Genomic DNA, 26229 nt, shown 5'->3' with positions numbered 1-26229 from the left:
TCCTAAAGCATTATACATTTTTTTTTTCAAAGATAAGACAAATTGAAACCTTTGAGGCGATGAGCCATGAAACCATGTAATTAAGTGTTTACTACTGCCAAAAATATATTGGAACTGTAAGGAATGTACACCACTTATACTATCGACATTGTGTCAGAACCAACAGATCTAAGATATGTGGCTTTAATTACACTGGCTCACTTAGCCTTCAAACACAGGGATACACATGATTGCATTGATAATTGCCGATATTATTACCATACATAACAAGTGTAGATGTTTAGTAATAAAATCCATTTACCATTAACCCGTGAACTATATATAACAATTACAATCAATAATTACAATGTTTCAGTGTATAAAATAAAACATACGATGTTATTAGTTACACAATGTTGTCTTATTCTTTCTTATATCAAATCAATGATGAAAGAAAGAGAGATATCAGTTTTTAACCAGACCACTAAACAGCGTTTGCATGTAAAGATGTTAGAGTTTAAAATTACTTTAGATTTACTGTAAACGAAACACTCGGTTTTGTAAAACGAATTTACACGACGTCTACAAGATTAACTGACACGTACTCTTTAGAATTAGCACTGCTATCTATCTCATTCCAAAACAAATATTCATTTAACTTTACCGTCTACAACGATAGTATGAAGTTGTTTAAAGCGTTCCGAATTCTTAATTTTGGGTAAATATTTTTCAAACACGACTTGCAACATTTAGAATAATAATATATTTATTAAATAATAAGCTTAATAAATAATGATTGTTTTTATTATTTTAGGATTTTAAAATCCTTTAAAAAATTAAAAATGCATGGCCATATGCAACATATACTAAGCTAGTATGCTCCCATGGCTTCGCCCGCGTGTACCCTTGATAACACGCAAAAAATCAGTACGTGAAAATGTAACAAACAAACATACTCACTATCGCGTTTATAATATTAATAAGGATTACAGAAAAAAAAACATTGTTAAATCCTATATGTATTGCTGGAGCTTTATCTATGTGTGTAAAACACCTTTTTAACTATTTTTGCCTTTTTATATAAAAACTTTTTACAGTATTTTTTTTGTAATTTTTGTATAATACGTTAAGCAATGTAAAGCTACAGTTCATAAATAGCCTATTTATGGCCCAGATTCTACTCTTAAGGACAAGGTTTAAAGCCCAACAACTCCTCCGCTGCTTTTTGGTGGTTATACATACATATGACATGACACATGTCATTTAACATATCCAAGCTACTTTACGAAATTTTCATTTTACTAAGCATGAGATGAATTGTACGAACATATTAAGTACATGGAAATTGAGCGGTACTTCTACGGATATGAACCCCCGAACTTCGGTTAAAAAATGCGCGTTCTGTTCACTAGACCATCTCTGCTTATTATTATTAAGTATAGTTTTTAGCCATAATAGGTACTTACATAATATATAAGTTACAAAACTAATAAAAAGGTACACACGGCAAGTTTTATATAGAAAGTAATTGTCTTTAAAACTCCTTTACTGAAGTAATAAATAATTCTTGGCAATAAAAGCCGAAATTGAACGAGTTTCAGAAAGAATAGTCGCAACAAGGAGCATATTATTCAGTGTCGACGACGGGACGTGTCCTAATATATGCTTTAATAAAAGGGTTCCAGATCCACGGAACGTACATCATGGAAACCCAAGGTATCAAGATGTTGAATTTATTATTTATTGATGACATTTCTTATAAATTCAGGTAGGTAACGTCAGTAAATCATAGAGAGTTATTCGGAAAAAATATGCTTTTTCAATAAAATAACATTGTAACTAATTTTTTTTCCTAGAAAACACATAAATCATATCCGATTTATATTATTAGTATTATACAACATATATTTTTACATAAAAACAAAAACTACCATTTTATAATTGTGGTAATATATTAGAGTGAAATAAATATTGTTATATAAAATACAGACACATAGATAATAATATATAATCTTGGTATTGATATTTGTTGATTTTCTACTGAGTTTCTCGCTGGTTCTTCTCGGGAGAATAGACATTCCGAACTGATAACGTTTTTAGATAATAGACTACTTTTGAATTTCGAATAAATATTACACTCAATAAATTATTAATAGACATTAGTTATAAGCATAACAATATATATATTACATTGTTCATTTACGCAAAGTTTTTCTTGAATTAACAATTCCGTCAGACCTTTCGAGGCCTAAACAAAGAGAATCAGGTGGACCTTGGACAGGACAATGTTACCCACTGAAAGATTCCATAAAAACTGTAATGGTACCCTCGTCACGTTTGGACATCTTATTTATCTAGTCACGAGCAAAATCATTGTTTCCTTTTCGTTGTTCTCGGAAAAACACGCCTTATTACGGCAACGGCTAACAGATGAACTGCTAAACAACGCCATTGTCTCCGATACTTGTGTGTGACGTTCGTTCTACGAGGGTCATATGCAAACAGTGGTATTTTATTCATTCGCTCTTTGAACATTTTACATTCCATTATTAAATTATTAACATGACTCCATACCAATATAAAAAAAATAATTGCGTGTGTATGTGTGTTGTGCCATGTGCCATGTTTTTGTTATAAGTGAATAGAAGTCGAAATTATTTATATGAATATATCTTGAAACTCTAATAGGTAAAATAGCTGTTGCTTCTCTTCAGAAAATTTCGACTCCGTTTCGAATGTAAAAAATACTGCGTAAAGAGCGTTTTATACTAATAATTTTAATACAATTAAATTAATTCCATAACATTATTATTTCTGTATTTAAGATTCTCTTGTTTGCATATACCGTAGCAACGCGAAGAATGAATACGCGGATTTCATTATCTGAAACATAAATATACAGTTAAATACTCGGAATCATATTAGCATAACTCTTTAAGATACTTTCCATCTGTTATATTAAAAATAACACTTAATACAAGTATATTACGATAGGTATTTTTTTTTATATAGTATAGGAAGGCGGTCAAGCCCGAGTGGCCCATATTGGCCATATGGTAAGTGGTTACCAAAGCCCATATACATTGGCATTGTAAGAAATGTTAACCATCGCTTACATACTAATGCGTCACCAACCTTGGGAACTAAGATATTATGTCCCTTGTACCTGTAATTACATTGGCTCACTCACCATTCAAACCGTAACACAACGATACCAAGTACTAATGTTTTGCGGTAGAATATCTGATGAGTGGGTGGTACCTACCCAGACAGATTATATTACTGGTATATTTAACAGTGAATGCGATTTTTTTTTATTATATGATATTAATATTATAAATATGAAGTTCTGTCCATCTGTCTATTATGTTTACGGCTAAATCACTACACGGATTTTGATGAAATTTTGAATGAAGTATGCTTGAACCGAAAAGTCATACTGACATTTTTTATACCCATCACTATCAAAACACGCGGGCGAAGCCGCAAGCAAACTATACAAGTAGTGATAGAAATTATTACATTTTAACTTACAGAAGTAAAAGTACTCAATGAAAGTGGAAACATCTTCCATCCAGTAATAGAGAGTGGACGATTAGCCCTTTCAACGAAGACTCTTATGCTGCTCTTGAAGCGGCGAGACCGAGGCGTCCAGTCGCAAATGTAAATTGCTTCAGATAATAGGCGACTCTAGAAACAAAAGCTCTTATTATTTTATATTTTATTAAATATTTACTGGAAATAAAATTCACGAAAATTTTGCTTGAGTTGGTAAGGCTTTGTGCAATCTCGACCCACTCATCATATATTCTACCGCCAAATAGTAATATTTAGTAGCGTTGTGTTCTGGTTTGAAAGGACGAGTGAGCCACTGTAACTATCTATTAATAATATTTAGTAGTATTAGCACCTGATTAGTTAACCTACAACTTTCCAAAGTTGGCGGCGTATTGGCGATCTAAGGAATATTTTTATCAGCGTCATGTCTATGGTTGGTGATGACCTTACCACCAGGTGACCGATTTGCCCGTATTCCTCCCAATTTAATTAAAAAAAAAAATATTTTATGAAAATCACGTTACATACAAAGTATATAAAAACTTAATACCTTGGTTATAATGCGAGTTCCGAACCAGCATGGTACCATTATTTGTATTATCATTATAAACGTGTAAGTTGCAAGGAACATGTAATACTGAACTGCAGCAGGCTAAAACGACAAAGTTACCATAAAAGAAACAAAAAAAAAACATTCAGTTTCTCAATATAATTGATTTTTTTTTTCTTACCAACGTAAAACGAAAGAGACAAACGCAAATTATAAACGACGCCATACTAAATTGTACAAACAGTGTTACACTAAATACATTTTCGATTAAAGCACAAAATCTGAAATTGAAAAGTTTTATTAAAATGATTTTATTTATTTATTTTAGTAATCTGTATGTTGCTAACACAAAATGATCCTTAATTTTATACTATAACCAAAGCCAAACGTTAAGAAGACAGGAATTATAAGTAAAAATCAAAATTTTATTGCAGCATTTTGCGACTTTATTTATAATTTCCATAAGTAACTCAAGGAATTTAGTTTTATTGCTACTTACTTACTTATTACTTACTTTGCAACTTTATCAAAATGTATGATTGTTTTATTTAAATTTTCGATGTAATATAATTCATCGATTGCACTTCTACTATTTCTGTCATCAGTATTCGAAAACAAAGGAATATCTTTGTTTGTTACTGTCATCAATTTTTGCTCCAGTATTTCTAACTGGGCTATAATGAAAATGATAAGACCCAAGAAAAATGTGTCGATATTAACAGTGTAAAGCATATTTATGTGCATTCCAATACTTTGATAGAAATATAGTGGATAAACAAACGTCTCCGTAAAGTTTTCACTCAGAAAAGAATAACTAGATACAGGCAAAACCAATGGAACTGGTAAAAATAAATGAGCAATAAATGGAGACGAAACATGAATTAAATTGGAAAAATATGAGACCACTGCTACAATTTTCCAATATTTAACATTGAATTTCATTGCATTTTGTATGAACGCCGTTTCTTTTTCATTTATGGATTGAAACATATCGCTATCTAATATCTTCAGTATATCTGTAATTTTCACTTTCATTACCATTAATGTTAGTACCTTCGACATAACCGCTAATTCCATAAAATAAAATATCATTTCCTCAATGAAATGATCCAAGTTTCTTGACATGAAATAAAAATTTACGGTAATCAGTCCATCGTACAAAATTATAAATAAAAACACAAATATTTTCGAATACCAATCATAGAATTTCCATTTGATTTCAAGTGGATAGACTCCAAGAAATTTCCAATATTTCATATTCTTATTAAAGCAGTCAGTTTGTTTCAAGAATGGCATTTTATTTTAATTTAAATTCTTTATCTACCGCAAAATAGCACCGGCGGCACGGTAATCGTCTTGAAATGAATCTTGTAATTGAAATGTTTCAGGTTCTAGGTGTAGAAATATAAAGTGATAGCTTTTCTTCTATATCATTTACCTGGCGACTAGTTTGTTATTATGAACGTTTAAATACATATTCTAATTAGTAAGCCGTTGGCAAGTAATGGCACACTTCAACTACATATTCGAACTTCACGTTTGTCATTAAGTATGTTTAAAAATTAATCTAACATACGTGCAGTTCAAAGAAGGAAGTTCTCAATAAATACCACATACAAGTCGAAACGATGCAAATGGATGTAGGTTAATTGCAGGAGCCTTACTTTTTAAATGAGACGCAATTAGTGCAGGTGACGTCGTCCACCCGCAAAATAGTCTAGGAATTTGCTCTAATTGCCGGCTTCCAACCAACTATTTCTTAAGGGCTCTCTGCTTTCAACAGAGAAATGATCTTTTTCATTACAGCTTACGCTGAAAAAAACATTAATGTTCTAAGTTCCCTCAACTTTTTCTTTTTTATTATTGTTTATGTTGCATTTTCTTCGTAGTAACCTGGCGCTTCTGCCTCGCAATCAGTCTCCGCCTAACCTCGCGAACAAATATTTGCTATTGAATTTGGTGCATAGCAGCATGAAATATATTTACTATAAATATTATCTGCATAAAACAAGTGTGCCTTAGTTTCATAAAATGTAATGTTTGTTCGCTTTGTGAAATATTTTATTATGTGTTGTAGATTTCTGAAACAAGATATATATTCAAATATATAACGATGATAAATTATTAACCATGATATTATTATTGTTTTATATCATTTTTGAGTGTATTTATTTTATGTACAATAAAGCTAAATAGATAAATTCAACCAAACTCAAGTAATGTGCATCATATACTAAGCTTTTTTATACTTAAGATAAAATTGTTTACATTTTATACATATATAGATTCCACAATATACACTTTTGCAATGTAGTAAATGAAATATTTAAACCATTTTTTTTTCAATTGACGTTAAAATTATCATTTTTTTAGCACTAATTATGTTCTAGTAAAATTTTATTCGTTTATAAAAGATATTTATTTATTATTTCAATTTCATATTGAATAAAAATTGTTTCATTCATATTATTACTATTTATTCATATTATACTACTTTTCGATTGCATCATCTTCTTAAAACGAGATGTGTTATGAAAAACTAGCCTGTCTTTCCTTGGGGTTCAAGCTTGCTTCATAGATATTTATAAATAAATTTAATAAAATTGGTTCAGTTGTGTAGCCGTGAAAGCATGTTGGTATAGATTAAAAAGATATAAAACCGTTAATTTTATTAGATTTTTTTGTTTTTTCAAAAGCAAAAATCACTAATTCAATAATAATAATATCATCATATTCAACCTACATTAATCCACTGTTGCACATAGGCCTCCTGACAGGCGCACCAATCTCTTTATTTAACCCGTACAGAGTCGGGATGTGTAGTTATTTATATATAAATAGTATGCTTAGACATTGATAAGGATACGGGAGTTATATCATATAGATTTTGGGTGAAAAGGTTTTACTTATAAGAAATATCGTTATCAAAAATTGAGTACTTACGTTTTTTTGTAAAAGATAACAAACGGTTACCTTACGTGTAAACAAAAACCTTATAATTCCCGCGTGTGTTTTAGTTTATTGTTCTATGTTGCGGGGCGATGGGGCTCACACAAGCACCACTTGATTTTCAGAGAGCGTACAACAAAGGCAGAACACCTCTCCACATAGTTATTTTTTCACGTAGCGTCATTAGATCGTGCAACTAGACGATACTTTTATACAGCAGATAGAGCATGCCCCGGGGCATTCGTTACAGCCGAATCCATTCCCGATGGGCTCTCGCTTATTCCTTACCTATTATTTCGTACCGAATGCCGTACATTTTTAATATTAATCCTCATTTTACAATCCGGAAAGAAACGGGGCAATTGTAATTTTTAAAAAGTTGTTAATGAACGATTTATTTACGGCTGGCGAATTTCTGATTTAACAGCGTTGAATATATTGGTGTTCAATTTTAACTTGTAATATTCGCATCGGTAATTGCGAAAGCTCTTTTGATGTAAACCATCTTTGTTTCTACGTGGAAACAGTAACTCGTGAATTGTTTGTTAATAATTAAGTCTGGCACTTTTCCCTCAATGCCTTCGCAAATTACAATGTTTGAATGTAAATGTTTAACTTCATAAATTGTACGAAAACAATTTTTGTAGAACAGAAGGCGTTGTTGAAATTATATTTAATAACTTAAGCTTAATTATTCGGTATATGTTTTGAATTCTCGTTTTGTTGTTGAGCTGTGTAAGCGTTTTAATTGTTTCGCGCCTATTATATTATATGTTTATTAATTTCTGTGGTTCTATTGAAATATCTGTACCCATTAGTTTTAATAGAATGTTACGTAATTATCAATTAATGATAATATGAAAATTATGAGATTTGTAATTTAATCGGTATTATTAAGTACTCTAGTATGAGCCATGTCAAGACTGATTCCTACTCAATTATCTACTACAAAAATTGTTAACGGTTTTAAGGAAAGAAAGAAATAGTTGACATAAGACAGCACAAGGAATACACACATTAAATAATAACTAAATCAAAACACTGAACTAAATACAAAATAAAAAGCAATTTTTTACCTATACTTACTTATTATTTATATGCCCTGCCTACTAAATTTAAAAAAAAATAATACCGGCTCAAAATACGCTTCATTAAAGAGCCATATTATCTTTTTAGACGAGGGTTCTCCACACATCATAACACAACTCCAGTCATCCAACTTCACTAGGACCTGTATCATCACCTTGATACTTCATGTTAACAACGACTTGAACTACGCAACCGAGACTAAAAACAACTAAAGTCATTCCTCATGATTTATAACAAAGCACCTAAAAGTCTCGTAAGTGCACTTTGGTTTATCCAAATGTTTGAGTTCCAAGATTAGGTCCTCGTCCACTAAAATTATATGCGGAGCTCTGAATAAAAATTAAAATGAATACAAAAATGTTATGTATCTGTATTCTTAGCACTACTATTGTCAAAAGTTATGAAATCAGTGATATTTTTGTGAAAATCAAATCATTTTTTTTTCAAATCAATACAATAACTAATACAATTCTGTGGTCTAGTGCTAAAAGGGCGAAAGTACATTAGCCAAATAGGTTTTTTATACCTGACACAATAATATGCGGACAAAAACTAATATTAGCAATGTTTCCATTCTGATTACCAAAAGGGTTATTAATATTGGGCTTCTTAATACCAAGTCATAGCATTAATGGACAAATTTAATTTGTGTTTTTTAATAACATCATGCTGTAGTACAATATTACTTTCCTTTTATTTATGGTGCTATTACAAAGACCTCTGGTCCAGTGGTTAGAACAGAACGCAGGTAATAATGGGCAGGAAATAATAAAATAATGTCCAATCATTGTTTTGGCAGATATCTGTATCTGATCTCTCCCTGGCGTTGTTACGCAGCGAATCAGCGTGGAAGACTTTATGCTCTTTCTGTAATTCTATCATGGTTCAGAGGGAAAAAGTAGAGCAGGATCGCATCGGAAAATTACTCAACCCGCCCGGTGGAGACAACTACGCTGACCCTCTATATATACGTATACGCAATGAAACCAATAAATAGTATTAAGTCAAGCGAACGATTTGGGAATGTATTTTATAATATGCTCAGAAAAATAGATAAAAAAGATACAATATATAATAAACAATAAATGAAAATACATTTAACTAAGCACACGTGACAACGTGTCTGTTCTGTCGATGTGAAACCTTTTTGCGTTAGAAACGTGTCACTCGAACGTTACGCCATACAGAATCTGCACTCAACTTCAACTTTAATTGTTACTTTCATCGTACATAATATAATTTTACTTTTTATACATATTCAATTATACTAAACCACAGACAAAAACCATTATTTTATATTTTATTTTACTTTATTTAATCTTATTTAATATAATTTAATGCGATTGATTTGTTTGAATTAGAATTGATTTGATTTAATTAAAATTCATCTAATTTAATTTGTAATTATAATTTAATTCGAATTAATTTAATCTAATTTATAGTATGTAAAATCTGTTAAATATTATTATTGTAATTGTCTTGTATTTATGATCCCTGTTCGGTTGAAATAAATGATTTTATTATTATTATTTACTTGCCGACTTTCATAAGAATTTTGGAGATTGACGAGAAAACAAAACATACGAATATTGTTTATAAATGGAGTAAGTAGTCCAATTTCACAATATTTAAAACATTTTTATTATAATATCTTCCAATATAAAAATATTTCGTATAACAAACGATGACGTATGCACGTGTATCTATTTGCTTCTGTTTCGCAAAAGCCTTAATGGCACTTCAGGTGGTCCAAAGATGTTACCCCCATCGCTGCTTGTTTCAGACACGCACGACTGTAATGGCCGCGCTCATTAGCACTATTCAAGAACCCTCCATATTAACAGTTAGCAAACTTAACAATGTACACAAACTGTAACAAGAGATCTAACAAGTTTCACTGCTACATAGTTTTTAATGGAACTTTTTATCCTGAAAGTACTAAAAAGATTTTTGAAGTAAGATACTGTTTGAGTTTTGTAACGAGCTTGCAGAGTTGATTCTATTCTTATATATTTATGATATAATAAAGTTATTTTGTTCAATGGCTTTAATACATTTGTTGTATTTGTTGTATTATATTAATACATAACCGTATATCTATTGAATGTCACTGTAATTAAATACATTCTATTATGACAACTTTCTTGTAAATTATAAAAGTGGCAAGTCACCCGACTGCCTCGAGTGCTTTCATGGACACGGTGTACCCTATTTCAGAGAACGCCGTATGTGCAAGAGGGACTAGCGGTGTCCGCTCGGGTACTCATTGTACTCGAAAAAGTTTCACTTCAAAAATACTCGTTGGTAACTGGTGAATTGTATTTTTTTTATCAACATTAAATTAAAGTTATATGCTTATGCTGTATAATAATAAATATTTATTTCTCAAAAGGAGAAGGTCTTAGCCCGACAACGGGACATTTCCAGGCCGTTATTTTTTTCTTTATATTCGATTTCGTCGTTCTAAACACCGAGTACAATGACCACTCAATGACGACTAATAAATTTGAATTTGGAATGAAATGCTCTCATGTGATACTTATCATAAAAACGTTCTTATGATGTTTTTGATAAATAATTTTAGTATTCATTAATCTTAGTTTATTGTTGATAAAATCTTAAGGTCCAGGAATAACTGAAATAAATTTCAAACGAGACAACAATCCGTTAATGCGCTATCTCATTAAGAACGAAAAAGATGGTTTTAAGATTTAATCATTACTTAAATAAAGTAGAGGTACTTTTCTTCCAATCATGCTATATTTAAGTCCTTTATACGTTCCTAAACTGATTGTGATGAAGTTTGATAAGTTGTTGTACTTCCGCTCACAAAGATTCGCGGCCCCAAAAAAAGTTTTTTGGGAAAGTAATGGCTTAACACACACACACACACACACACACATTTAACACAGCACTTTACAACACTCTTGTTCGAAGCCATTTAGAGTATGCCTTCCAAGTATGGAATCCGTTATATGACGTTCACTCTCAAAGAATTGAATCTATACAGCGAGATTTATAAAAAACCTTGCTTTTTTGTAGTATTATATCTCACAAAGATACCTATTCACCGTATGAAACCAGCCTTAACCCTAACTTATTTAAATAAGGACTCGTTGCGAATTTGTTGAAAACTGCACTATATTGAATAATGCAATAAATGGAGATATTCAATACGGGCATATTATTGCTAGCATACAACTTTCCGTCCCGTAAGAGTACCAAGAAAGCCAATGACAAAAATATTGCACGAACCGATATAGGCAAAAACTGTTCAATTACTAGGATGTGTTGTAACTAACAATGCAATGTATCAAAGACTATTCATATTATATTTTCCGATAGCTTACTGAATACAAGCGAACTGTTTGGCAAATCATTAAAATAATTTACTTATGTAATGATGTGATTTATCCTGTTAAGTTGGAAACTTACATTATTATGTTTTAAAAATTGGATTTCTTAAAAAAAAAATATTTCTATTTCTATTTATTAAATAGAACTTAAATATCGACCGCAATACTATATTTATAATCAGCAAATTAAGTTTGAAAATAAAATTATATATTTATATTTTGATTTTTATTTCACATCACAAGTATTATATTCATGTTATTATTGTTTTTGTATGATATATAAAACACACTTAACTAGCAATTTTCCCGTCCATTATGGACCCAATACACAATGCATTGTGACGATCCGTTTATCTATTAAATTTGTTCGACTGTGTGAGTTTTTAACTGATAACGCGGAATAAATAAAATTATAAAATAAAAAATAGCTACGATAACAATAATAAATAATAACAAAGCCTTAAAATTAAATCTATTGCGGTAATATTATCAAAATAACTACTATAATGGGTATTCATTACTCAAAGCAATTAGCGGATATTACGTTAGTGATTTTAATCGTCGGCAATTCTGAGTTGTCGCTAATAGCGTTCGCAGGTGTTACTGGCTATTAGCCGAGCGTGAAATTCAACTCCTTTATAGTTTCTTGAATTTTCCAAATTAGAAAACATAGACCATAGAACAGACGTGGTTATGATAAATTTGTTTTTGCAATTGTTTGTTTTATCGTGGAATGGAATTGTTTTCGATTCTGTAATGTTAGTCAGTGTATTTTAGATTAAGCCGCTAAGCTGCGCTTTAATGGATGCGGTTGGATAAGCGTTCGAACTTTTAAAGTAAACTTTATCAACTCGATTTATCTATTAAATGCTTATATGTTTAGTTTAAAATTGTTAAACTAATGTAGTTTTATTATTGTTACTTTTTATTACCCGACTGTTTACTCAATGTTTTCATTTGATAGAAACATTGATGAACATCATATTATTAACACAATAAGAAAGATTAAATTTATTATTTATTTTTTATTTATTTTGAACATATTATACAATCAATCAATCAACAGCCAATCATTGTCCACTGCTGAACATAGGCCTCTCCCAAGGTGCCCCAAAGCTCCCTGTCCTCCGCCTTCCGCATCCAGTTGGTGCCCGTCACCTTTTTTAAAGTCATCGGTCCACCTGGCTGGAGGGCGCCCTACGCTGCGCTTGCCGATTCGCGGTCTCCACTCTAGGACTTGTAGGACGAACAAATTATACATATCTTAGAAAATATATGCGATAGTAACTACATTAGTATAATACTGTGTCGTCGCTACTAACGCCCTCCAATTCGACAGCACATTTATTTATTATTTGTTCATTATAAACATAACAATTAAATATCATTTAATTTAACAAAATATAATATATAAATATATACATCTAAATATATATACTATAAGGAAGGGATGGGGTAGAAAGAAAGAATAGGTTAGGTCAATGTTATATTGATCGTTTTAGTAATGCTTCAGTCTCATCATAGCCCAAATTGAGAAGCAAATTGTAACACAAGCTTCTGACAAAGTCAATACATGATTCCTGGGACAAGGTTTTCGATCTACAATAAAATAACAATGATTATTTTACATGTAAATAAAGCTCATGCTAAAAACGCAATAATAAATAAGGTATTATCATCTATATACTCGTACATAAGTATATTGATCATAAGGAAACCGTGGAGTTAGTATGCGTTCATTTTCATTGAGAAAATAAGATAAAGTTAATAATATTTATATAATAATTTATTGAGAAAAAATTAGGTACATGACATGTGGTAGGCTAATTATAGTAAATACTTAAAAAATAATTCTATTGACTTTCAAACTATGCAAACCTGTAATAATTTGACTATGATGAAAACATACGTTATATTATATACATTAGCGACATTACAACTCACAATTTATTGCTACTTTAGTAATGAAAATGTATGTGTGTGCATGTGTGTGTGTGTGTGTGTGTGCGCGTGTATATGTTAACAAAGGAGTCGGCATAACCCAGTGTCATCAACCATTTTTTAAATTTTATTTTACAGTCCCTTCAATTTTAGTGTATTTTTAAGATTTTATTAATTTTGTTGTAAAGTCTTTGTGTATATGATAAATGTGTGATGCAAATACAGTATCTACTGGGTTTCTGGTAATTATTCTCAATAGAATCTATATTAGAACCGGTTGTTTATAGTCTTACATTTCAATCAATCAATCAATCAACAGCCAATCGTTGTCCACTGCTGAACATAGGCCTCTCCCAAGATGCGCCAAAGCTCCCTGTCCTCCGCCTTCCGCATCCAGTTAGTGCCCGCCACCTTCTTAAGGTCGTCGGTCCACCTGGCTGGAGGGCGCCCTACGCTGCGCTTGCCGATTCACGGTCTCCACTCTAGGACTCGTCTGCTCCAACGGCCATCGGTCCTACGACATACGTGACCAGCCCACTGCCACTTCAGCCTGCTAATTTTGCAAGCTATGTCGGTGACTCCGGTTCTTTTCCGGATAATCTCATTTCTGATCTTATCCTTCAAAGATACTCCGAGCATAGCTCGCTCCATAGCACGCTGAGTGACTTTGAATTTGTGGACTAGTCCCGCAGTTAGTGTCCACGTTTCGGCACCGTATGTCATGGCAGGTAAGACGCATTTGTTGAAGACTTTCGTCTTCAAACATTGCGGTATAGACGACTTGAGGACTTGACGAAGGTTGCCAAATGCTGCCCATCCCAAGCGAATTCTTCGATCGGCTTCCTTCTCGAAGTTGTTCCTACCGACTTGTATTATCTGTCCTAGGTAGGTATATTCACTAACAACTTCGAGAGGTTTCCCCTCGACGTATATCGGTCCCGGCACGACATGCCTATTGAACATGACCTTGGTCTTGTCCAAGTTCATACCGAGACCGACACGCCGGGAAGACTCGCCTAGGCTACGCAGCATTTCGGTGAGTTGTTCCAGCGACTCTGCTATGATGACGATATCGTCGGCAAATCGAAGGTGTGAGATGTACTCGCCGTTTACATTGACTCCATACCTAGTCCAATCCAGCGTTTTGAAAACGTCTTCCAACGCGTTGGTGAACAGTTTCGGGGATATTACATCCCCCTGTCTCACCCCTCTGCGCAGTTGGATCGCCTTCGTCTTACAGTCCTGGATGTGGACAGTCATTGTAGCGGCGTTGTACAGACATCTCAGTACCTCGATATATCTCCAATCGATATGACATCTCTGCAATGAGTCGAGCACTGCCCAGGTTTCGATGGAGTCGAAGGCTTTCTCGTAGTCCACAAATGCCATACACAGCGGCTGATTGTACTCTTCGGTCTTCTGCACAATCTGCCGAACAGTATGGATGTGGTCCACGGTGCTGTAGCCTGATCGAAAGCCGGCTTGCTCTGGGGGCTGGAACTCGTCAAGTCGTCTGGCGAGACGGTTCGTGACGACTCTTGAGAACAGCTTATACACGTGACTCAGGAGGGAGATTGGTCTGTAGTTTTTCAAGAGGGTTTTATCACCTTTCTTGAAAAACAGTACCACCTCACTCCCGCTCCACGTTTCCGGGGTCTTGCCATGTTGGATGACGGAATTAAAGAGGCTTGCTAGCTCTTTCAGGACCGGAGTCCCGCCTGCCTTAAGCAACTCTGTTGTGATTCCGTCATCTCCCGGAGCTTTGTTGTTTTTAAGCTGTTCTAGAGCAGCCCTAATCTCTCCTTGGTCAACGACCGGGAGCTCCTCGGAGTAATGGCGCATAAGAGGGGCGAGCTGGTCATCAATACTGATTCCCACGGGTTTATCCGATCTTGAAGAGAACAACTGCCCATAAAACCTCTCTACTTCTCCGATAATCTCAGGCCTAGAGGTAACGACCCCACCATTTTCAGTTTTAAGTTTTGTCAGACGCGGCCTCCCAAACTTGCGAGCGAACACTTTCGATCCCCGATTTTGCTCAATCGCAGCCTTGATGGCACGGGTATTGGAGCGTCGGAGATCGCGTCGCGTCAGCGTTTTTATTGTTCGGTTTAATCGATGGTAGTTCTCGTCGTTTTCTCATGAGCTCGAGTGTCTCAGCAGAGAGTTTTGGTGCGTTGTCTCTTCTCTGTGGCGGAAAACACTTGCGGGATGTGTTTTGCAGTATTTTGACCAGCGTGTCGGTTCTCTCATCAATGCTGCTTATGGTTTCCAACGCGGTGAATTGATTTTGAAGTTCCATTTGGAACTTTTCGGAGCCTTGAGCAGCTTGGAGCATGGTAGGTCGGAGAGTAGACCTCATCATTCTCGATCTTTCGGCTTTTAAGTTGATATTTAGAGTGCCTCGAACCAAGCGGTGATCACTTCCGGTATTAAACCTGTTGATCACTGAAACATCTCTAAATATGTGCCTTTTATTCGAAATGATAAAGTCTATCTCGTTCCTTGTCACGTTATCGGGGCTTCGCCAGGTCCACCTCCTCTGAGGCTTCTTTTGAAAGAAAGAATTCATCAAAAAAAGCCCCTGCGCTTCGAGAAAGTTTACCAGCATTTGCCCCCTGTGATTTCTGCAGCCCAAGCCGTAAGGTCCGACTTTCGATTCACCGCTATCTTGTACTCCCACTTTAGCATTAAAGTCTCCCATAACAACATTGTAGTGGGCCTTCGAGGTGTCGTTGAGGGCCTTTGCGATGTCCTCGTACATCGCTTCGACCACATCATCAGAGTATGTCGAAGTTGGCGCATATACCTGTACGACCTTCAGGGAGTACCTGTCGGAAAGTTTTAGGACAAGGTACGCTACCCGGTTCGACACACTACTGATTTCCACAATGCTGCTAATGAGATCCTTTTTGACTAGAAAACCGACACCACCCTGGGAGAGGTTATCACCTTCGCGGAAGTAGAGTAAGTTACCGGACTCTAGAGTTATCGTGTCCTCCCCCTGTCTTCGGACTTCAGATAACCCCAGTATATGCCAGTTTATATGACTTAACTCTACTTCTAATTCGGCGAGGTGATGGTCCAGCCTCATCGAGCGTCCATTATACGTTGCCATTTTCAGTCGTTTTATACGGTAGCCTGCCGGGAACCGGTGATTCTTAGCACCCCCTGCCCTGCCGGTAGCGGTCGCGCTACCTTGGTCGGGCCTAGCGGGCTTGCCGGTAACTGGGGACCTTTTTTTGGGCGCATCTGCCATTAATGGAGGGGTTTGCCCATACTCGCCGCGCTGGGCAGGCGTGTTGGCGAGCGCAGTAGGGGGGTAAGATGTTTATGGGAGGGGGGACGCTGCTGCCCATCCCCCGTTTTCCCCGTCCCTCAGTCGCCTCTTACGACACCCACGGGATGAGATTGGGGGAGTACTATTCTAAGCCGGTACTCCACGGCACATTCATTACACGGTCTTACATTTAATTTATCTTAATTATGAAATCGCTATTTAAAGTGTGTGCAAAGCTTACTCAAGTAAAAAGTAAAGAGGGTATTATTTTGATATTTATTTCGGACCTTAAAAAACAGTATTTACATTTGTTATTTAAATGTTTCAATATATAATGTATAATAATTTACATTGCTTCTTTAATTTTAACTAACCGGCCGTTTATTCGTCGAGACAAATAGTAATGAAAAATTCTAAGCTGAACAAGACGGTAAGCTTCTTTACCTCGGAGAAACTTAAGTAAGGAAATTATTTCCACAGTTATCACGAAGGCAAGAAATTAATATTTCAATCAAGTACAACGTTACCGTTTTCTGCGAGACTTGAAACGACCAACTCGCTTTGATCCTTTATTGTCAAACTACCTCTTTGATATTATTATTTGACAAAGGGTCAAGATACACTAGAAAGTATTATTATTCTGTATAATATCCTTCTGGATTGCAGAGTAGATTAAAACAATGAACGTGTCTGCAATTTAGAAAGCGGTGCAACCCTTCGGTTGCGTTTTAATTGCAGGGGTTGAGTTGGGAAATGTGCCGCTGAAATCTTTCGACTTAATTCTTATACCGGATGGTTGGTTCAATGAATACTAATAATGTTCTGCGTTTAAAGTATAAGAGAAAACAATAAGAACTATTCAAACAACAATGTAAGATTTTTTTGCTTAATGTAAAATTATTTTATTGTTGGTTTTTGGCTAATTAAGAAGTATTATTAATTCATATAATTAGCCCTCATTAAAAAACCACATATCACCATATAAAACATGAACTACGTAATATCTTTAACTTACGTAGTAATCCGAATATTTACGACGATTATATAATGCCGATTTATATGGTAGTAGGTAGTAAATAGGTAGGATTGATATATATATGAAAAAAGTATGTTAATACTTATTTACTATTGGTGTCAATAGTGTAATAATCCTGACCTTATTCTTTCAATTTTATTAAAGAAAAATGCTAAAATTTTAGGATCACGATATTTCCAAAATTATGAAACTTTTTATTATTTTAAGAAAATATATGACTCCTCATTAACACGGTTTCCTAACATGCCTAATTGGTTGTGTCACCGATATTTCTGAAGCATTGGATAATATTGATGTTCATGCAACTGCATGATCTCACCAAAGCATTTGATCACGGCGAAATTACCTATTAATTGGGTATGCATATGATAAACCACTCAGTGAAGCATATGTTCGAGATTTTGGTGTAATTTTAGATAGCAAACTTTCTTTTCGCAACGATTTTGATGCGACTATAAAAACATCATAGTTATAAATTTTAATCCAATTTAAATGAAACTGGTTAGCATTCCGCATCAACTCTTGTGTGGAGTATTTTCGAATATAACACCCTACTATGGTGCCTTATTACGAACACAAATAACATATTGGACTGTATACAAAAACGCTTAGAAACTGGCGAACAACAAATTTCGAGAGTTGGACTAGTATGGGGAACACTCGCGATAAAGTTAAAGTAAAGTTTAAGTATAAATAGTCTAATAACTAACAATTTATTAGAGAACAAGTAAAAAATAATGAAGAAGGTACTATTTTGAAAAGGTTCGAATGAATCGACGGCTTTACTTAAATGTTTAAATTTTGTACCGAGGAACTGCAGAAACCGCCTTTTTCCCTTTTATCATATCAAGGCATGCCAGCATCTATTGTATTTATGTGTTTATAGGAGCTTGTGATATATTTTCATGTTCTTTTATAATTAATACTTCATTCGATTAATTGAATTTAACATAAACACTACATTTGTTACTACAAAATTATTACTCTTTTAATTAAGTATTAATATTGTACTGTTACTGTTTTATTGTACTTTAGGACATTTGGTCTTATTTCATTTATATATGTAACAAGACCCACTGCTGGGCTAAATGTCTCCTCTCCCTTTTTGAGGAGAAGGTAAGCTTATTTCACCACGCTGCTCCAATGCGGGTTGTTAGAATAAACATGTGGCAGAATTTCAATGAAATTAGACACAATGAAATCGACGGCGTTTTCTGTCACCTTAAAGCACGAGATGAATTATAATCACAAATTAAGCACATGAAAATTCAGTGGTGCTTGCCCGGGTTTGAACCAACGAAATTCGGTTAAGATTCATCATCTCGGATTCGTATGTTATTACGCTTTACGGAAGCTTTACTAACTGTAGTCAGATTTATGATCCAACTGCTGCCGGCTGCTTAATTATTTAAAACATTATTGCTAAGCGTATAGAAATTAATTTACTATTATCCAATTATTCGCGTACTGTCATCATTATTGAAACCAATTTATTTAAATGCCTACTGAAATTGATTGATTTTAATGCCGAAAATAAATAGGATGTGATCGGTAAATGACGTAGATAACCAGTAAAGAAAAACAATTAGATACTTGGACTTCCAAAAAACGTGAGTTTCGCCCGTTGATACATCTTTACTTATTGGGTTAAATGATTTAATTTTATTTCCAACCCAAAAAAAAACTTTTTTTATGTTATAAGGGTTTATGTTATAAGGGTTCCAAAACATAAATGAATATTATTTTGTCGAATGCTGAGCATCGATGTTTTGCGAGTTACTTGAGCGATTACTACTGCCAAATTTTTTGAGTAAAACATAAAAAAAAAATTATGCATCATATTTCCACCAACATATATACTACATATATGAACACCTGCTCATCCCCTCATAACACGCGGACGAAGTAGTGGACAAAACTAGTATATAATATTTAAAAAAAATACATTTACATGAAGTCATCGAAAGGAAAGGGAATGAAGCCAGCGTGCGCCTGCAGCAAACCTCTATACGAGTTTTGATAAGTATTGTCAAAATTCTGAGTCAAAATCTGGCCAAACGATTACGGCAGACATCTATTGTCAGCAACTGCAAACCATGAAGGAAGAACTAGTTGCTAAACAACCGAGATTAGTCAATTGCTCTAGGCCACTGCTGCTTCACGACAACTTAAGACCACACACTGCACAACAAACAACCACTAAGTTAGATGAGCTACAATTGGAATATGTCTGCGACATCCACCGTACTCCCCGGACCTTGCTCCAACAGATTATTATTTTTTCCGGAATTTGGACAACTTCTTACAAGAAAAAAAATTCAACTCCGATGCGGCAGTGCAAACCGCCTCCAAAGAGTTTATTGATTCTCGCCCCTACGGTTTTTTTAGTAAAGGGATCAATGAACTACTCATGAGATGGCAAAAGTGCATAGATAACAACGGTGCATACTTTGATTAATGAAATATATTTTACAAAAAAAAAATTAACTTTATATTCCTCCCGTACAAAACGCCAATTTCATATGTAAGGACCTAATATATATAATTGTTTAAAACATGATTACAATATGTATGTTAAAAATATCCAACACTATAACATTAGTTTTAAAAGAGCTAAAATTTGTATATATATTTCAAATTATTTCAAAAATACATTGTCTAAAGGGAAGTAATTTTTTTAAAAACAGTAGTTTGAAAAAATCGGTCCATTTAGGTTAAAAAGCATCCTGGCCCCGTCTTGAACACAACTGAAGGGAAGTCTCTTAGGAAATCGTGGAAAGACCAAAGACGTTTTAAATTCTAGTTTTTTCTGCATTTTAATTCGTAAGTATTTTGAAATCAGAATATTCTTAAAAAAAACTTAATTTACTTTTAATTCTAAACCAGAATGTATTCTATTTATATTATAAGTTGACTAAGCGTAGTCTTTCAAGAGAACATTAATACGTCTCCCTTAAAAGTTAAAAAAATTACATTTTACTTGATATGATATATAGACTACCTATTAAGATCTATTATTTTAAGCCTTTTAACTTTGCACCATTCACTACAATATTTTGCTACGCTCATCCATATACAACCAGCAACGAAAACGTCTTCGGCTCATGTGTTTTCAGACGATGAGAGCAGCGGGCAGCATTTTTATCGTAATCAAATTACGATAAATCAAAATGTTCATCAAAACGAGTCAAATATATAACTTGTTCAAATAAAAAAGTTATACGTAATGCATTTTTTTTAATTAATAATAATATAATTCATTTATGTGCATGTGATTAAGACAAACGCTAAGACGACATAAAATAAATCAAAGTGACAATTTAAAGCTTGATTTGAAAAGATTTGTATTTTATAAAGTTTTATATCTTAGCTTCCTTCTTGAAAGTTTCTCACAAGAGTGACGAATGAATAAGCTGTCTTCATTATCTGCAAATCAAATAAATTTGAATTTAATACCTTAATAATAAATAGCTGTTGAAACACGTCGACCTTAATTACACATGATCCCAACAATTAAAAAATACTAGCAATTCCCGCCAGCAGTTATCCTTTGTGTTTATTCGAGTATATACGAATTGACATCGATTGAATAGATTGAAGTGGTATAAAGGTTGTGTGATGTTTATATTGTTATTCAAAAGTATTCTAATGAAAAAATACTCACAGAAGTGAAGGTTTCAAGGGACAGTGGAAACAACTTTAAGCCGATCATTACAATAGGAGTTTTAGCGCGCTCCATAAAAACCTTGACACTCCTTTTAAACGGTTCAGTCCTAGGGATCCAATCGCTATTGTATGCCGCGAACACTAACTCTTGACTCTGAAAGAAAACGCGTCGAACTTGCTAGAAAAGCGATATTAGACCAAAGGAAATATGTCAACGTAGAACTAGACTTTAGGTAAGCACTAAAGGCACTAACGGTTCTCGTTTAACGACTTTAACTTTGCACATTCAGTTTATTTTTGAGACAGAGATGTGTTCTTTGTAAAGTGGTGACATTTTCAGTATCGTATGGTTTTTATTCTTTGATTTTAAACATCAGTTACTATTTTCTGACTGAATATCATACAGAGTGCGCAATTAAATTAAATTTGGAAAATTATGACTTTATCCAGGTAAGGCTGCTAATTATTTTTATTAGGCCCGCATAGGCGAGCCGGCCTTCAGAGCGTCACGGTAGCATGCGCGAGCGACCCCGTGGCGCTCCCCGTTAAGACGGAAAGTGTACCGCTGGTTTTTAATTAGGTTTCCGATGTTCGGGGCGCACTCGGCACCTTGGAGACTGGCAAGCCCCACATACCAACCCCCTGCTCCCGAGGAGGTATCGCGTAATGCGTTTTCCCAGCGTAAAAAAAGGTTACAATCGTACAAAATTATAAATTAATAAAAAAGTTCCTCTATATTTTGGAATTGTTAAGCTTATGGCGCAATAAACCTAAATACTAACAATCAACTTGGCTAATGGAACTTTTCAAATTGTATTTTCTTTAAATAAAATAAATTGTAATTTCTTTAAACATATAATAAAAAACTATTTATCGTCAGTTTATACGTTTCAGGAATTTAAAAACGTTACGCGATAAAAAAACATCCAGAGCTGTACGGAATAACCAGACTGAGCGTCAGCTGCAGGAGTTTGTACCAGCGTGCACTTTTGGGCTAGCTTGAAATTTAAAATTACACTTATAACGTTCGGCATATGACCGACGGGAACATTGCAAAATTCTTTAAATTTTCATTTAAACGGAGTCTCACTTAGCATTGCTTAAGTTAAGTTAGTATAGCTTAAGTTTAGTAATAATAATCGTCAAGTTTGCTCATTCCCTTAAAAGTGCTTTTCGTTAACTCGCTAAGATATATTTTTGTAAAAGAGAATTATTTTCCACAGAACAGAAAACACTTGACTCGAACCATAAATAGCAATAAAACATAATTAATCTGTGAAAAGCCACGACGGGTAACTAGTTCTATATAAAATTGTTAATAGCTTACCTGATAAGTGAGCTGCGTTCCTAGCCAACAAGGAACGAAAATTTGTAAAATCATAGCACTTGAATAGAAAAGCATAAACATAATAGATTCCATTGTTTGAGGCTAAAAAAGAATAACACATCTTTTAAGATAATTTATATTATTAATAGAACTTCATAAAAGGGCTTGCATAAATTCTCAGCCTTAGCGAGAGACCAAAACGCAGGTGAAGGAGCCACCAATCTGTCACCAATCTGCCAATATGCTTCGACTTCGCGTTAGCAATAATGCTTTTGAAGGCAGAGTTGTATTTCATTTTAAACGCGCTGGTATTTAACGTCACGAGATGCTGATGCGTCATTAAATTACTACATAAGGGACATAATATCTTTGACTTCTTGGTTAGCAGCGCATTAATGGTGCAAGATATTTTTTATACTCATATTTCTTAAGAGAGCCAATTTTTATAGGATGAAACGACCACTTACAATCATGTGAAATACATACCCGTCCGTTTTTTAATTAAAAAAAGTACCATCGATTTTGTCGCAAATTTTCCTTCTATAAGCTTAAAATAAACAAGAAAGAGATTTTCGTGGAATTTAACCATCATAAGCTCTTTGAATGAAACCTTTTTGAGTACCTTTGAATTTAACGAGATAAATGTTGTATATCTATATAAACTTAGAAGAATAATATTATTAATAAATATTAGTGCGTATAATAATAATAATATTAAAACTGTACAGATCATTATCAATGTAAATATTCTTACCAAAAGGAGTCCACACAACAGCACACAAATAAGCATAGACCCTAGTCCAAATTTCACGAACATAATTAAGTTGATTATACTTTGTACATCGCTACAGTATCTGTTGATAAAATATTAACAATACACACTTCTTTACACAAATATAACATTTATATAAATATTACAAAAATGTATTTTATACCATATTTTTGTAACCTAATGAAAATTTCACGCAAATTGTCATTTAATAATAAGTTTACAAATTACGGTTACAAAAATGTATAATTATCTGGTTTTAACTTAAAAATTTATACGTCTAGGGTATTTCTAGTAGATAGATAGCAAGCAAGCGTAATGCTTTATTTTTTAATTTAGCTTTTGTTTTCTACTGAAAACTGAACTTTCGGCGGCTTACATACAAAAAATACCTAACCCAAATTTTTATAAATGTAGTCTCAGGCTTAGTGGCCATTGAAAGTGTAAGGAATAGTTCTATGAATCGTGATCACATACCATTCGATAATCCGTTTGTCAATTTACCTTGCTCTTAAAAGTGTATGTAATATAAAACATAAAAAATAAAACTTCAATACACAACTTACTACTACTTACGTCAAAATGTTGTCGTAATGCCTCAAGCATTCTTTTAGTTTCATAACGTGTATTCTTTCTTGGGCGTCTCTCGACAGTTTTGAATTCATTTCTGTTTTCAGATTTCTAAATTGATGGTTTAGTATTTTCATTTGTGTTATTGCAAAAAATAATATACCATTTATGAAAGCGTCAGTGGTGACATCGTACATCATGATTCCGTAAATAGAGAAAAACTCGTATGCGTATAGCAGACCAAAGTAATCATTCTTTATATTGTCATTTAAAAAGTAATAATTAAACGTAGGCAGTTGAAGCTGATAAGATCTTACTGCCAGGTTTACAAATATGGGAACGACAGAATTTAATGTGTAAGCGAAGTTTCCTAATCCCATGAGGCCTTTCCAATACATTTTGTAGTGAGCTACATCGCTTATCAATATATCAGTCGTAGCTATATCTTTACCTTGGAACTGTTCACTATCTAATGCCTTAAAAATTTTAATGATTGTTTTTTTCCGATACAATATCATGAATACACAATTCGTTATTGCTAAAACGTTAAAGAAAAATGTTATTTCCTTAATCATTAATTCAATCTTTCTCGGTGCGTAATACAAACTAATTGTTTGTTGTAAGTTATATAATATTAATACGACGAATATATAAACGGATGAATAACATCTGTAAATAGTTTTGTGTTTTCCGTCAGGCCAAATGCCTAAATATTTCCAACACTTTAATGAGTTATTTAAACTTGCAGTGGCGCTTGGGACTGCCATTTTTATTTGTATTTAAAATAATAATGCATCGTAATTTATAGCAATATATCGGCGTTAAATATTCCACGTTTTCCGTTTCTCGTTTTATTAATTAAGTTATAAGAAACCTTTACATAAGTTTATATTTTTATTTGTTTTAGCAATTTATAACATTTTAAATTATATCCAAGTTATTTTAAATAATTTACCTAAACTAAATATTAATTAACATAAAGCGTATTCTAAAGGAGCAAAGTTCTATAGGCGGACTAAAAAATAAAGTAAGTTGTTATTTGTTTAAAACGTATGCTTAAAACTATGTCATTTATGCTAGTGTTCGATAAGTGGTCGAAACGCGACCATAGATAGTCATTATTAAAGATTTGAGGAAAACATTTTATGATATTTTATGTTTTAAATATTTTATTTCTACTTTCATTCCCGATTTTTTTAATGCTCTTCAAAAAACAATAAAAAGAAAATCGGTTCACAGAGGTGAAAGTTTTGTCTTTATATTATCATTAATAATGTCATTCTGACTTAAATTTCTGCAACAACGGTCAATCTCAAAGACCAATTATATGCGTAGAAGAGGTTACAGTTACAGTACAGCTACTCACATAAGATAAGACATACAGACATAACGGGACACCACACACGCAGGACCAACTTTTCCATAGAATGGGACTTGTCAACTGAAAGTTTTTTTTTAATCCGATAACTTTTTTATTGGTCTGACCTAGGATTTGAACCAAAGACCTCGAGATATACAGCCTTATTTTAAAAAATACTTACTAGATTAACGAGGAAGTTGTATATTATCCGTAAAAATAAAAAGCCTTTTTTATTTTATTTTATATACATAGGATAAAATAAAATAAAAAAGGCTTTTTATTTTTCATAGGTTTATCTCCGTTATAGTAATTTATTCAAAATTTTATTTTATTTATTTTACTATTATGATTACTATATACATATATAAATATCCATACCTATATAATAAGCTTAAAACATTTTTCTTAATAACTTTATTGTATTACTGTAAATAGTTTTACTTGGTTAGCATGACTTCAGTTGTCTTTCGGTTTGAAGGGTGAGTGCCAGTGTAATCACAAGCACAAGGGACATAAATTATTAGATCCCAATGTTAATAGCACAATGGTTGTGTAAGTAATGGTTAACATTTGCTCCGGTTACTTATTATATTTAAAAAATATTAGGTATTTCAATAGTTTACAATTCTTTCTGTATACCACTTAACAATAATGGATTTCATAAATATTTAATCATTGACGTTTTTTATATTTTCGTAATGTTCGCTAAGTGCTTATTATGGTATTATTCTAACGTCTAGAACAATTGCTTTTAACTGAAGATACATATTTTCTTATAAATAATATATAACATACTTAG

The 26229-nt window shown here is 33.3% G+C and overlaps 1 protein-coding gene across 1 annotated transcript; it reads right to left on the bottom strand.

Annotated features, from left to right (window-relative positions):
- Positions 1-2799: 2799 nt before the first annotated feature.
- LOC126781325 (odorant receptor 49b-like) lies at positions 2800-24369 on the bottom strand. Its single transcript, XM_050506266.1, has 5 exons — positions 24077-24369; positions 23486-23585; positions 22732-22833; positions 21403-21558; positions 2800-2862 (listed from the first exon to the last, which is right to left on the bottom strand). Exons 1-5 carry the CDS (start codon positions 24268-24270, stop codon positions 2800-2802), a joined length of 615 nt encoding a protein of 204 aa, XP_050362223.1. The 5' UTR covers positions 24271-24369.
- Positions 24370-26229: the final 1860 nt, after the last annotated feature.

Source organism: Nymphalis io, chromosome 1 (genome assembly GCF_905147045.1).
Source record: "Nymphalis io chromosome 1, ilAglIoxx1.1, whole genome shotgun sequence".
In the NCBI taxonomy this organism is placed as follows: Eukaryota; Metazoa; Arthropoda; class Insecta; order Lepidoptera; family Nymphalidae; genus Nymphalis; species Nymphalis io.
Note: the sequence above shows the minus strand (reverse complement) of the source record. Positions and strands in the feature narration are given on the sequence as shown.